The sequence below is a fragment of the Procambarus clarkii genome, chromosome 47 (assembly GCF_040958095.1).
Source record: "Procambarus clarkii isolate CNS0578487 chromosome 47, FALCON_Pclarkii_2.0, whole genome shotgun sequence".
NCBI lineage: Eukaryota > Metazoa > Arthropoda > Malacostraca > Decapoda > Cambaridae > Procambarus > Procambarus clarkii.
Genome location: NC_091196.1, coordinates 32,718,801 through 32,735,471, shown reverse-complemented (window position 1 = coordinate 32,735,471; position 16,671 = coordinate 32,718,801). Strand labels below are relative to the sequence as shown.

The 16,671-nt window shown below is 42.4% G+C and overlaps 1 protein-coding gene across 14 annotated transcripts in view; it reads left to right on the top strand.

The window, feature by feature from the left end:
- Positions 1 to 16,671, top strand: part of LOC123762900 (single-stranded DNA-binding protein 3) — an 871,787-nt gene that overhangs the window by 639,779 nt on the left and 215,337 nt on the right. For 2 of the 14 annotated variants that reach the window (XM_069302202.1, XM_069302200.1), the window contains one exon: positions 7,368 to 9,743. The exons of 11 other annotated variants lie outside the window; for them this stretch is intronic. In XM_069302202.1, the coding sequence (XP_069158303.1) occupies positions 7,368 to 7,529 (162 nt within the window). In that variant the 3' untranslated portion in view covers positions 7,530 to 9,743. Of the gene's footprint in view, positions 1 to 7,367; positions 9,745 to 16,671 lie in introns of those variants that run through there. One more of the 14 variants, XM_069302197.1, reaches the window with a different exon arrangement.

Sequence of the window (16,671 nt, the reverse complement as noted above, 5' to 3'; positions counted from 1 at the left end):
CATTTGTATGGTGATCAGGTGGCTTCGTTGATGCTGTCTCACCTGAGAGCTTTGTCTCAGCGACAGTATGAAATTTCCTGGTATTCTTTCAGCCATTTTCTCTCTCTCCATAGGTTGTCTTCTATTTCTGACTGGGTTGTCGTGTCCTTTCTTTCTTGGCTTTTTCAGGACCGTCGACCTAACCACGACTGGGACTGGACTGAACTGTCGTGGACTGGCACCACCATTTTGTTTGTTTGCAGCCATCTCCTCCTTCCCTGGCAAAGAGGAAATTAGATGGCTTTTGGAGTGGTCCTATGGTCATTGTTGCTTGGCTAATTATGTGAGAAGGTTGTGGAGGCCAAAACTGTCAGTAGTTTAAAAGCGTTATATGACAAAGGAGTACTGGGAAGATGGGACACCACGAGTGTAGCTCTCATCCTGTAACTACGCCTAAGTAATTACTCTTAGGTAATTACACCAAGTACCACCACCACCAACAACAAGCACCAGTACACGTCAAGCACTCCCACAATCACCAAGAACAACAACCACTAGTACACACCAAGCACCACCACCACCAACAACAAGCACCAGTACACGTCAAGCACTCCCACAATCACCAAGAACAACAACCACTAGTACACACCAAGCACCACCACCACCAACAACAAGCACCAGTACACGTCAAGCACTCCCACAATCACCAAGAACAACAACCACTAGTACACACCAAGCACCACCACCACCAACAACAAGCACCAGTACACGTCAAGCACTCCCACAATCACCAAGAACAACAACCACTAGTACACACCAAGCACCACCACCACCAACAACAAGCACCAGTACACGTCAAGCACTCCCACAATCACCAAGAACAACAACCACTAGTACACACCAAGCACCACCACCAACAGCAACAAGAAGAAGCACCAGAACACACCAAGTACCACCACCACCAACAACAACAAGCACCAGTACACACAAAGCACCATCACCACCACAAAGCACCAGTACACACCAAGCACCACCACCACCACCACCACCACCAACAAGCACCAGTATGTACCACTCTCTCCACCACAAACAACAAGCACCAGTACACACCAACCACAATCACCACTGTCACCAAGCACTGGGTGGTGTCTCAAGAGACATAAAGATGTAGTGAATTAAAAAAAAACATTTGTGGCAAAAAAAGTGTGCAAGCGGGAGTGAAAAAATTAGATTGAGTAAAAGCTTCCTTTCATAACAGTTGCAGACGATGAAATCCATGATGGCCACCAGCAAGTGGAAAATAACAACAAAGCTGGATTTTGGTGGCTTAAATAAGGAAAGTATTAGTATGAGCAGTTTGCACAACAAGTTGGCAAAATTAAAGATTATTGTAAACTATCATGTGGAAAAAATTGAGAATTTAAGGAACAGTAATCAAAGGTCAAATAATGGAACTATCCAAGGACAAGAATTGCTGGGATGCTAAAAATAAAGTCCTTCCATCGCCACTGAAGGCTGCAAAATACGACATGAAAAGCTCACTAATTGAGACCAGGCGTGGGCAAACAGAACCAGCCTCCCCCCATTGTCCCATCAAAGGGGCATCCTGTGAAAGGGCCAGCGCAATCTCCAAGAACCTGACTGCCATGCAGAGTGGGCACCTCGCTGACCAAATGAAACAGCTCCATGGCTTCCTCTGCCAACCCAGAAGCTGACACCATTGTCCTACCCCTGACCCAAGCTAGCCCGAGCCCTTGCTCGACCCTTCCGAGAGGGCTGACACCGACCTCCTTGGATACACAACAATTCAGAAATATTATGGAACCTGTGGAGCTACCCGAACTTCGGTCTGAACTATACCCCTGCTCCAACTCCGAAACCCTCAGACAAACCCTCCTTGGAAACAAGGGAAGGAGCAGAGTGAGCCAAGCCCACCTGGGAATGAAGAGTTGGTGCAGACTTAGTGCAGACTAAACCAAAGCCGAAGCGGACTAACTCCCCCAAATTCAAGTCCCTAAAACCCAAGCGGGGGAAGCTCTGGGGCTTCTAAACTGGCACATAACCTGGCATGTTGCAACAAAGAGAAATGCCTATGCAATGCAACTACTGCCTGATCTCTCTATCCGATGGGGAATGGATAGGGAATCCAATAGGGGATGGATAAATTGGAGTGCAAGAGGCGAACAAGTCCCACAAGACTCCGGGTCTTAAGTGTCCCCAACCCAACTGGCATCATGGCATTGACAGAATGAATGATCGTCACCCTGAGGCAGGGGCGACAAGTAACCCCTTGAATTCGCACAAGAGAGTGGGCTCAGAAGAGGTATCCATAGTGCAACCAAGCCCATCGGGAATTTTTGGGGTCCATAGGGTAAATGAGCCCAACAGGAAGCCCAGACACTGAGGCCAGCTTTGCCGGTAACCCCTGTTGATGCAGGCAACCAGACCACTAGAATCTGCCAAAAAACCCCGGGGACTGCAGAGGGGTTCCACCGCACAAACCCTAGGGTAGCTTAATCGGGCGAAAGGCTGAACTCCCCACCGAAAAAAGGGAACAAAATTGCTATCGAAGGAAAAAAGATGAGAAAAAACCGAGACACCTCCAACAGCAAATAAGCAGTCGGGGAGAACCCGGCGTGTCCTAGCTTTCTGATGAGCCGGCTACACTAGTTGCAGTGCGCCATACCAGCCAAACAACACACTCCTACCCAGGGTAAGACGGAAAGCTGAATGCCCTCCGACACAGTTTGAATGTGCAGCGGTTGTATGGTGCCCATATCTTAAGAAGCACATCAACAAACTGGAAAAGGTGCAAAGACATGCTACTAAGTGGCTCCTAGAACTGAAGGGCAAGAGCTACAAGGAGAGGTTACAGGCATTAAATATGCCTAAACTAGAAGACAGAAGAAAAGGAGGTGATATGATCATTACGTACAAAATAGTAACAGGAATTGATAAATCGATAGGGAAGAATTCCTGAGACCTGGAACTTCAAGAATAAGAGGTCATAGATTTAAACTAACTAAACAAAGATGCCGAAGAAATATAAGAAAATTCACTTTCGCAAACAGAGTGGTAGATGGTTGGAACAAGTTAAGTGAGAAGGTGGTGGAGGCCAAAACCGTCAGTGGTTTCAAAGCGTTATATGACAAAAAGTGCTGGGTAGACAGGACACCATGAGCGTAGCTCTCATCCTGTAACTACACTCAGGTAATTAGACCCCAAGGGTGAAGACCACCATATGTGAGGAAGTCCTTTAACAGAGACCGAGTCCCGAAAGCCTCGGGGAAGATTACGACGCAGGGGCAGTACTGGATGAGCTCGCTTATCCGAATTCCCCTAACTGAATACTTGTGTCACCCAGACAAAATTGCATCCGGATAATTTTCTTTCCATATCCGGATGAATGTCCATAGAATATGGATTACTTGAGGTTTGTCCAGATATAAATAGACAGGCAGTCTACTGTAAGTGCTAGCTTATAAGTCAACATTTGTAGCCTGAAAAACTCTCCAAAACCAGGTGTTGACTTGCCACTGAATATAAAATGTGAACCTTTACCACTGAGAGATAAACAAGTGAAACACCCGGCCTAACACTCTTTATACACCACTTACCATAACTCTCGCAGCCCATCACAATGATTTAGATAATTTCACTTGTGAAATTTCTTGGCAAACTGGTGAGGGAGGGAGGGAGCAAGGCAGGCAGGGAGTGAGGGAGGGGAAGCAGATGGGCAGGGTGGGTGGGCATGCGGGCTGGGTGGGCAGGCAGGCAAACAGGGAAGAAGGAAGTCAGGTGGGAAAGGAGGGAGGGAGAGGCAGGGAGGGAAGGAAGGATGGAGCCAGGGTGAGTGGGTGTGAGGGAGGGTGGGCAGGTGGGCAAGTGAGCAGGCAAGGAGAGGGGCTGGAGTGTGTGTTGTGGTGTTTGGAGTGAGTGTGGTGGAGTCTGGAGTGGGTGTGGATAGTCTCTGAATGTGGTTGTGGGTGTGGTGGGTCTTTGAATGTTGTGTGGGTATATGTATGTGTTCATCTGTCTACATTTATTGGTGTAGACATACAGAGAATGCTTCCACTTGAAGAGTTGCGCATGTCACTCCTTGTGTACCAGAGGGATGGACAATATCTCACGTTAACCCTACCCAGGTTGAAGGTAGGTTCTCGGTAGGGTGGGAGGGTCAGAGGGTAAAAAAAAAATGATTATTCAACTCTTGTTTTAATCATACTTTTTTTCCTTTTGCCATGGAGGGCTAGTTACAAATTTTAAATAACACAACATAACATTTAAACAGTATTTGGTTTTATATTTATTCATTTAAATATTTACAAGAAAAATAAAATAGGTTTTAACACAATTTAAGGTGCATTTTATACAGCAGGAGTTAACACACATGGGCGAGTTGGGAAGGGCTAGCATGGGGAAGGGGAGGGGGGGCAAGAGTATTTAACAGGAAGGAGACGTGTGATCATCTGTCTGTCCAGTGTGGTCTTGTCTGGTTGTCTGTGGCATAGACTTTGTGCAACCTATGCATCCTGACAGCCTGTTTAGCCTGTCAACATCTGACAGCCTGTCTTCCAGAAAAAGCTGGAGGGGAGGGAGGATTGAGTGATGACAAGGGTTTGATGGGTGGTGGATGGTGGAAGGGCAATGGTTAGGTGGAGTTGTATGGAGATTGGGAGGGCTAGGAGGGGGGAGAATGGGAACTTGGCATGGGTAGGGTGGGAAAGGATTGGGTAATGACGAGGGTTGGGAGGGTAGTGGGTGGAAGGAGAACAAAGGTAGGGTGGGGTGCATGGAAGTGTGGATATGGGTTGGGAAAGTTTGTCACTGATGCTGGGTTATCTGGATGTTGGGCTTATCCAGATGGGGTCCTTCCCATATAGTTTGGATAATTGAGCTCATATAGTACTTATGGAGCATCTAGGGAAGGTAACTCTAGGTGCATGCAACTTTAAAACTCCTGGCCAGCGCACATATTCAGCGTAAGGTCCCAGATATTGTCGCATGAACAGAGACGAAACTTGAAGAAAATATTTTAAATGAGGTCGTATTCCCAAAAGGCTACTCAGTTTGGAGATGTGACAAGAAAACTAGGAAGAGGGAATAGTGGCTGTGCTGGTGAAAGTACACCTGAAGGTAAGAGAGTTAATACTTGACAATCCTCGAAGTTGACATAATGGCATTGCAGGTCTGGAATCTGGATGATAAACTGATATTTGTAAATGCTTATAGCCAACCAGCAAGCAACACATGGACAAAGGAAGAACTGGATAACAAATGAGAGGGCCTCATAATGGTCATGAGAGAAATTATAGTACAAGCAGATAAAGATAAATCACGACTGTTGGTACTGGGGGGACTTCAACTTTAAAGCAATAGACTGGGAGGCATATGAAGTAAGAACTGAGAACATAACCAAATATGCCAAAACAAGAAGATAGAAAAAAAAGAGGCGATTTGATCACTATGTACAAAATAATAACAGGAATTGATAAATTTATAGTGCAGAATTCCTGAGACCTGGAACTTCAAGAACAAGAGGTCATAGATTTAAACTAACTAAACAAAGATGGCGAAGAAATACTGTATAACAAAATTCACTTTCGCAAACAGTGGTAGACAGTTAGAACAGTTTACGTGAGGTGGTGGTGGAGGCCAAACTGTCAGTAATTTCAAAGCATTTTATGACAGAATGCTGGGAAGACGGGACACCACGATCGTAGCTCTCATCCTGTAACTACACTTCGGTAATTACATGTGGCGCCTGACAGCTGAGTGGACAGCGCTTCGGATTCGTAGTCTTCAGGTTCTGGGTTCGATCCCCGATGGAGGCGGAAATAAAAGTGGGCAGAGTTTCTTTCACCCTGATACCCCCATTGACCTAGCAGTAAATAGTTACCTGGGAGTTAGACAGCTGCTATGGGCTGCTTCCTGGGGATGTGTAACAAAAAGGAGACCTGGTCAAGGACCGGTCCGCGGGGACGCTAAACCCCTAAACCATCTCAAGATAACCTCAAGATATGTCCATTCAGGGACAGCCTTACAAGGCAAAACACCAACAAAACTGGAAACTGTGGCCAGAGCAAGCCGATGATGACCAGGCACGACATCAGTCAAGAACTAGCTGGTGGTGGCCTGGCTCATCTGGGCCAGTTCCCCCCTCCTCTCAATGGGGGGAGGGAGGTGAAGTTAACGAGCGGGAGGTTAATTGGATGAAGTTTTGCTTGTTTTCTTTGTAGAAGAGTTCTTTTGATAATTTATGGACATAGTCTGGCATTTTGCAACCAGGCAGTAGTTTTGATTTGTCCACATTTCTGGGTGCCTTCCCTGGTCAGTGGCAAGATGGCAAATTTTAACTGTAAAGTGTTCATGGGCCATCACTCCCTGCACCTCTCTGAGGGGACCAGGTTCTGGTTCGTGGTCCCCGATAAGCACACAAGAACTCTGAGAATGATGACCAAATAGTATGACACTAAATCAGTATACATAGCTTCAAGATGTTGACGGGACTCCCCACTGAAAATTTAGTATGCTTATAGTTTGAAAATAGAGTTCATTAGTTGTATTGCTTTATGAAATCCTAAGTAAAGTTCTGTAGCTGGATTCCTATTTTTTAATATTAATGTAGCATTTAGTAGAATGATCCTTTTATAAATTATTCATATTATGGCGGGCATATAAAAGCACCTGTAATGGTTGCAATAAATTCAATGTAGGACAAACTGGTGAACACCAAGATCAATAAATATAAGAACATAAATACTGTATAGCACAATTCAGGCTTCTAATGCACTATTTATTCTGATTTGAGATTTAAGGCATTTATTTGAATCCATTTGAATGAACTAACTCAAAAAATGTCTACACTTTATATGCAAATCAATTATAATAAAAAAATAATGTTATATTAAAAGAAATGAACAGTTAAATTTATATATAAGCCCAGAACTATGGCCTATGTTTAATGATGCAGACATGCACACAATTTCATAATTTTTTTATTCAATTCTTAGTTTTAATAACTACAGCAATTTTTTTTTTTTTTTTGATGATCTAGTCAATTCATTTGGCCAGGTATATTATTCCACTCGTTCAAAGCATGCACTAGTTCAGTGATGGGTAATGGTCGTCTTTATTGGGTCTTGAAGCTGAGCTTCGGCATGTCCAAGATATATTTAATAGTGTTGAAATTGGGACTCCTGAATAGGTCGTAGTGGGTCTTTAGCGTTATGATTGTCAAATCCCTGCTGGTAGTGCCTAGCAATTTGGCAAGGTGGTCTGCCATGTTTGTACAGGTAAGGGCCCACTCCATAGGACTCCATTAGAGCAGGTAGGACTGCAATGTCTAAAATCAGACTGTAGGACCATGCATTCATGTTCCCTTGCAGTACGACCAACGGACCAAGCCCATACCACGTAAAACAGCCCCACACCATCATGCTGCCACCTCTGCTCTTCACAGTAGGAATGCTGATGTTGGTTTTGAAGCATTCCCCAGGAGTCTGCCCCACCCAGGTTCATCCATCGGACGTCAACAATGTGCAGCGTGATTCATCATTCAACAATTACCCCTCTCAGCTGCTTGTTATTTCAGTGTAGGTGTTCCCTACGCCTCTCCAGCTTCCTAACATTGGGCATTATCAAGGGCTTATGGGTAGCTGCCCTGCCATATTATCCCATTACATAAAGCACATTTTGCGGAATATGGGCGTACTTTACCTGCTTTAACATCTGTGCTACGTTGACTTCTTTTGTGATCTCTCCAAGGCAATTTCATCACTGTACTCTATTGGTCATTTTTACGGCCTCCCAGGTTTTGACCTAAATTGGTTTGTCCATCTCATACATTTGTTGTGTAAAATCTCCATCAGTCGACTTTTATGATGTAATCTCTGCAGTTGGGAAAATGGAGACTCCGGCAATATAACCACAGACTTCCGTTTTTACCACATATCCTCAGAACATAATGTCCATACCTGTCAGTTACAATCAAGAGGGAATGTACAGTGTCTATTCAACTATAATTGGGGTTACGACATAAATGATTAGGCATTTAAGACAGACACAGTAATAATAAATAGTATTTTATATGAAAGACTGCGTATTCACACATACATGCGTGTGTGTGTGTGTGCATGCGTGCACACAAACACACACAGACACATATATCCATACAGTACCTACACACTTGGATAGTAAATTCAGTGACACTATACCCAACAGGGCAGGAACCAGGGCCTTTGGTAACAGGATGTTCTTGACCAAAGGGACAATATTGCATTCTCCCAAATTAATTTTGAAGTTGTTTTTAAGACCCTGCTTCACTTAATGATGTTAGAGGTAACTTGGGGATGATGATATTGCACTAGAAACTTATGGAGTTCCTGTTGAAGTGTTGTCAAATCCATATATTACAAATGAGTACAAATACATATGCCAAAAATATAATGAAATATTTATTTTGACATTAATATATCTTTTTATATAAGTTTAGCATTATAGTTAAATGGTTTTGTTTTACATTGTTGTTGATGGGAGCCTGTTAGGTTTATCAATGTTCTCCTTAGCTAACTAGTTACTTTTTCCCAGGATGCAACCACAAAAGTTGCCAAACTCCTGAGTACCTATTTGCTGCTAGGTGAATAGAGGCATAGGGTGAAAAGAATTACAGTATACTCAAATGTTTGTGTTCTGCCATGGTTATTAAACCTTTTGGTTAGAACTGAACTGCACAAATACATGTACAATGATACCACGGCTTAAGAATGCCACTCTTTATTAGCTTTTCGGGTTACTAGCCCAATTTCTTCGTAAAATCCGAACTGGGCTACAAACTTTGCCTCGGATATTGCATATGGCTGACCTAGCACGTGGTGGCACGGCCCCTCAGTTTACCATTACCTCCTGCCTAGTGACAATTGCGCCTGAATTCTTTGTGAAGAATTTCAGTGTTGTTGGAATTTTTGGGTATTTGAACTTAAAAGTAATTATTATATATCTCGCCATGGGTCTCAAGAAAGTCAGTGGTAAGGTTCAACCTAAGAAAATAGTTGTGAGGAGAGGCAGTAGAAGATGTCCCTTCCTCATTAAGAAAATGTGTAAAGTATGGGAAGAACTGCAAAGTTTTGTTGAATAACCTGAAATACCTGATCAACCAGGCTGTGACTCATACGTCAGACTGCGAGCAGCCGCGTCTAACAGCCTGGTAGATCAGTCCAGCAACCAGGAGGCCTGGTCGACGACCGGGCTGCGGGGAAGCTAAGCCCCGGAAGCACCTCAAGGTAACCTCAAGGTAAAAACTCACCCAGATAAAGCTGTAGCAGGCTGTTGTATTGACCTTTTAAATGACAATGTGATGTCTCGCTACAGGCAAGTGTAGGGAAAAAAAAGTGTATTTAGAAAGATTCTTAGTAAGACAAACAAGCAGTGCACCACAACCAGGTCCTAGTGCTACTTCTACTCCTGAAGCACTAAACAGAGTTTTACTTATGCTACTGCTCATGCAAAACTGTTGCAACATATCACCTCACCCAAATGCGAGTATATAAGACAAGCTGTTTAATGTTAGCATAAGTAAAACTCTGTTTAGTGTTTTCAGGTTACAGTTGTGTGTGTGTAAACTAAAGTCTTTGAAAATGTAATAAGTTATTACGAAATGCCTTCAAGCGTCGCGTCAGACAAGAAATAAAAAGGAATTTTGGAGAATTAATTTTTCAATTACCATCGACCGTAAAAAGAAACTTAAGAAATGTTGAGAAAATTCGTGTTAGAATTATTAATCTTACCGTTTCGGTCATATTTAACAAAAAAAATATATATATATATATATATATATATATATGTCGTACCTAATAGCCAGAACGCACTTCTCAGCCTACTATTCAAGGCCCGATTTGCCTAATAAGCCAAGTTTTAATGAATTAATGTTTTTTCGTCTACCTAACCTACCTAACCTAACCTAACCTAGCTTTTTTTGGCTACCTAACCTAACCTTACCTATAAATATAGGTTAGGTTAGGTTAGGTAGGGTTGGTTAGGTTCGGTCATATATGTACGTTAATTTTAACTCCAATAAAAAAAAATTGACCTCATACATAGAGAAAAGGGTTGCTTTATCATTTCATAAGAAAAAAATTATAGTAAATATATTAATTCATGAAAACTTGGCTTATTAGGCAAATCGGGCCTTGAATAGTAGGCTGAGAAGTGCGTTCTGGCTATTAGGTACGACATATATATATATATATATATATATATATATATATATATATATATATATATATATATATATATATATATATATATATGTCGTACCTAGTAGCCAGAACGCAGTTTTTAGCCAACTATGCAAGGCCCGATTTGCCTAATAAGCCAAGTTTTCCTGAATTAATATATTTTCTCTAATTTTTTTCTTATGAAATGATAAAGCTACCCATTTCATTATGTATGAGGTCAATTTTTTTTATTGGAGTTAAAATTAACGTAGATATATGACCAAACCTAACCAACCCTACCTAACCTAACCTATCCTATCTTTATAGGTTAGGTTAGGTTAGGTAGCCGAAAAAGTTAGGTTAGGGTAGGTTAGGTAGGTTAGGTAGACGAAAAACAATTAATTCATGAAAACTTGGCTTATTAGGCAAATCGGGCCTTGCATAGTAGGCTGAGAAGTGCGTTCTGGCTACTAAGTACGACATATATATATATATATATATATATATATATATATATATATATATATATATATATATATATATATATATATATATATATATGTTGTACCTAGTAGCCAGAACGTCGTACTCGGCCTACTATGCAAGGACCGACTTGCCTAATAGGCTAAGTTTTCCCGACTTTATATAATTTTCTATTTTTTTTTTCTTATGAAATTAGAAATCTGTCCATTTAACTATGTATAAGTTAGTTTTTATAAATTTGAGTTAAAACTAACGTAGATATATGACCGAACCTAACCAACCCTACCTAACCTAATCTAACTTATCTTAACCTAAACTAAATTAACACAATAAGTCAATAAATTATGCTCCTAATATAATATGATTATAATAATTCCAATAAACTAATTGGAAAGAATTTATTGAAAATAAAGAAAATCACTCGGCCTATTAGGCAAATCGGACCTTGCATAGTAGGCCGAGAAGTGCGTTCTGGCTACTAGGTACTACATATATATATATATATATATATATATATATATATATATATATATATATATATATATATATATATATGTCGTACCTAGTAGCCAGATCGCACTTCTCAGCCTAATATGCAAGGCCGATTTGCCTAAAAACCAAGTTTTCATGAATTGTTTTTCAACTACCTAACCTAACCTTACCTAACTTTTTCGGCTACCTAACCTAACCTATAATGATAGGTTAGGTTAGGTAGGGTTGGTTAGGTTCGGTCATATATCTACGTTAATTTTAACTCCAATAAAAAAAATTGACCTCAAACATAATGAAATGGGTAGCTCTATCATTTCATAAGAAAAAAATTAGAGAAAATATATTAATTCAGGAAAACTTGGCTTATTAGGCAAATCGGGCCTTTCATAGTAGGCTGAGAAGTGTGTTCTGGCTACTAGGTACGACACACACACACACATATATATATATATATATATTATATATATATATATATATATATATATGTCGTACCTAGTAGCCAGAACGCACTTTTCGGCCTACTATGCAAGGCCCGATTTGCCTAATAAGCCAAGTTTTCCTGAATTAATATATTTTCTCTACTTTTTTTCTTATGAAATGATAAAGCTACCCATTTCATTATGTATGAAGTCAATTTTTTTTTATTGGAGTTAAAACTAACGTAGATATATGACCGAACCTAACCAACCCTACCTAACCTAACCTAACCTATCTTTATAGGTTAGGTTAGGTAGCAGAAAAAGTTAGGTTAGGTTAGGTTAGGTAGGTTAGGTAGTCGAAAAACAATTAATTCATGAAAACTTGGCTTATCAGGCAAATCAGGCCATGCATAGTAGGCTGAGAAGTGCATTCTGGCTACTAGGTACGACATATATATATATATATATATATATATATATATATATATATATATATATATATATATATATATATATATATATATATATGATGTGTGTGTGTGTGTGTTGTACCTAGTAGCCAAATTGCAGTACTTGGCCTACTATGCAAGGCCCAATTTGCCTAATAAGCCAAGTTTTCCTGAATTTCAATATTTTTCTATTTTTTTCCGTATGAAATGATAAATCTATCCATTTCATTATGTATGAGTTAATTTGTTTTAATTTGAGTTAAAACTAATGAAGATATATAACCGAACCTAACCTACCCTACCTAACCCTCAAACCGCGCATATCATATATAAGTGATATCAGTGACAAAACCGAAACCGTGCACATCATTTATATATGATTTCGTGTCTAGCGCTATAATTTAAACGCCCCGCCTGGGATAGGGGCAGCTATAATACAGCCACGACCAATAGTTGCCAGATGCCACCTAGAAAAAAAATCCAGGCCAACATTCTTGGGTGTTACAGCGTCAGTATTGAGCAAGCCACCAAGGCTGGCGCACACAGCACGAGCTCACAGCACCGCTGTTCAGCTTGTGACCACAGCATCGCCTACAAATAACATAATATAAATGATACTGCTATTATTTAGCAGTGATAGTATTACTCAAGCCTCCTGACTGTGATAAAACTGACCAGGATTCTGATAATAGCAGGATTGTGGTGATATTTAGCGCTGTGCTCCATGGAGGGAGGAGTAAGGCTGTGGGAGGGAGGGTTGTGGCGTCGTTTTCTGACTGTGTGTGGCCACCATTTATTGACTGCACTTACCATACCAGCTTAGTGGTTCGCTATGGTGAACACAAATGTAGATACTTATATATAACGTGTGTATAGTGTGAGATAACAGCGAGAGGAGTAGGTTGGGAGCCGCCATTTTGGTGAGGGAGGAGCGTCGTCTGCACGACTTGGCATGTTGTTTACTGATGGCCAATATGATCTTTGGGCACCATACCAGCTTATTTGTTCAGGTATGGTGAATAAAACAGGTAGATACTTATATATAATGTGTGTATATAGCGTAATAACACACAAACAATATTGTTGGAGGACAAATATTAGTGCGTCTGGCCTTGAGGGCAGCCGCCGATCAGCTGACTGTGTGAGTAGCTACGTCTTTCTGCCTTTACTCACCATACAAGCTTAGATGTACAGTTATGGTGAACAAAACATGTAAATACGTATATATAACGTCTGTGTATAGTGAATAAATACAGAAAGAGTATTGTGGGGGGTGAGTGAGGTGGTGTTGAGGGAGGGAGTGGCAGTGAGTGGCTCGCTGGTGTTTGGCGGTCACTCCTCGTTGCTTTTTGACTCGCAAGACCAACTTAGTAGTTCGTTATGGTGTACAAAACATGTAAATACTTATACATAACCTGTGTATATAGTGTAACAACAGCAAAACTATTTGTTTATTGTTTTATGAACATAATAATTGAATCACTAATATGCACACCATAATTTTGAGTACAGCGATGGTTCACACATTTTATAATATAAATATACCACAATTCACTGTATGGAATAATATTACTGCAAAAAAACTAAGAAAAAATAAATCAGAGACATTGAAATAATTAGGTAATAATATATTTGTGGCAACTGCCGTCTGACAGCTCGGGCGGAGTAGACCTCGTCTGGCGAAGGCTCTGCCAACGCCCCTTTTTTGCCACACTTCCCTACCCTATTGCGGCTAAAATATGCCATCTACGATTTTTTTGTTATTTTTTCCGTGATCAGGGAACAAAAATGAACACTTCTATAAGACGAAAGAATTTTTTTGAATTTTTTTTTTGTTGCGCCTGTGGGTGAATTCCATTTGGGCCCCTAGCGGTTTGAGGGCTAACCTAACCAAACCTACCTTAACCTAATCTAAAGTAACATAATAATTTCAATAATAAGTCAATAATTTATGTTCTAAAAATAATATAATAATAATAATTCAAATAAACTAATTGAAAATTTTGTATTGAAAATAAAGAAAATCACTCGGCCTACAGTATTAGGCAAATCGGGCTTTGCATAGTAGGTCGAGAAGTGCATTCTGGCTACTAGGTACGACATATCTCTCTCTCTCTCTCTCTCTCTCTCTCTCTCTCTCTCTCTCTCTCTCTCTCTCTCTCTCTCTCTCTCTCTCTCTCTCTCTCTCTCTCTCTCTCTCTATATATATATATATATATATATATATACCCACACCACCATATATAAATAAATAAATAAATATATATATATATATAATATATATATATATATATATATATATATATATATATACAGTGTGTCCTCACTTGAACGAACTATATGGGGCGAAGCCGCTTCATTTCAGTGCGGAATTTGTTCCATCCGACTGGCCCCCAACAACCTTCTTAATTTTTTTTTTTTTTTTTTTTTTTTTTTTTTTTTTTTTTTTTGCCAGCACACATTTCCATTAGAAAACATTGCATCTGACTTATAAAGGGAGTCCTTGCTAGTGCTGGTCCTGTAGGCCTACTGTGAAACCGTACCAAAAACTTGAATTTTAGTTTGTTTCTTCGTTGTGCGCTGCTTCATTATAATATCTTTCATGCCCTTTAGGTGTTGATAATAATATGAGATGGGGAATCACCACCCACACCATCCCCCACACCACCATACCCAACACCCCCCACACCACCCACACCAGCATACCCCACACCCCCCACACCACCACCCCACACCCCCTACACTATCCGCCACACCCACCACACCATCCCCCACACCATCCCTCACACCACCCACACCACCATCCCCCACACCACCCACCACACCACCCACCAAACCACACCATTAGGGAGCCGGTCAGCCGAGCGGACAGCACGCGGGACTTGTGATCTTGTGGTCCTGGGTTCGATCCCAGGCGCCAGCGAGAAACAATGGGCAGAGTTTCTTTCACCTTATGCCCCTGTTACCTAGCAGTAAAATAGGTACCTGGGTGTTTGCCAGCTGTCATGGGCTGCTTCCTGGGGGTGGAGGCCTGGTCGAGGACCGGGCCGCGGGGACACTAAAGCCCCGAAATCATCTCAAGATAACCTCAAGATAAGAGAAGAAGATCCCTCACACCACCCACACCATCCCCCCACACTACCCACACCACCATCCACACCCCCACACCATCCACACCATCCCCCACACTACCCACACCACCATCCCCCACACTACCCACACCACCATCCCCCACACTACCCACACCACCATCCCCCACACTACCCACACCACCATCCCCCACACTACCCACACCACCATCCCCCACATTACCCACACCACCATCCCCCACACTACCCACACCACCATCCCCCACACTACCCACACCACCATCCCCCACACTACCCACACCACCATCCCCCACACTACCCACCACCATCCCCCACACTACCCACACCACCATCCCCCACACTACCCACACCACCATCCCCCACATTACCCACACCAACATCCCCCACACTACCCACACCACCATCCCCCACACTACCCACACCACCATCCCCCACAATACCCACACCACCATCCCCCACATTACCCACACCAACATCCCCCAAACTACCCACACCACCACACCCCAGCACCACCCACATCACCATCCCCCACACCCCCCACACTACCCACACCACCATCCCCCATGCTCCCCACACTACCCACACCACCATTCCCTGCACCACCCACACCCCCATCCCCCACACTACCCACCACACCACCATCCCCCACACCCCCCCCATACTACCATCCCCCACACTACCACCCACACCCCCCACACCACCACCCACACCATCCCCCACACCCCACACCACCACCCACACCATCCCCCACACCCACACCACCACCCACACCATCCCCCACACCCCACACCACACACCCACCACACCATCCCCCACACCCCACACCATCCCTCACACACCCCACACCACCCACCACACACCCCACACCACCCACCACACACCCCACACCACCCACCCCACACCACCCACCCCACACCCCACACCACCCACCCACACCCCACACCACCCACCCCACACCCCACACACACCACCCACCACACCACCCACCACACCATTGAAGCAGTAGGCTTGGAAGCTTCTCATTCAACTCGCCGGACAAAAAAAAAAAAAAAAAAAAAAAGGCTAGCTAGCTGACTTCCTAACCCCCTAATACATCCCCCTCCCCACTGACACGCCCATTTATTATGCATTCTTTATTTTGAATAAGGAATATGATAGAGCAATGTGTTACAAGCCATGGAAATGGTAAATTTTCTCTCAATTTTGTGAAAAGCATCTAGTATGGAGGTAAACATGTGGTGTGGAGTCAGCAGTCCATAATTGATGGGTTGACAGGTCTCCTCTCACCTCCAGGACCCCCCCCCCTCCCAGTGACTGGAGGAGCGACACACTGGTACCAGGCCACACACCATCACCACCACCACACAATGCCAAGTCAGCTGTTGTTTTCTACAGGAAACAATAAAACATATTAATGATTAATAATGTATATTAATACATGAAAAGTAACATATTTTGGCATAAATATTTTAGAGCTAAGATATAAATTTTTAATTCAGAATGGATGAGAGGTTTGGCAGCCATG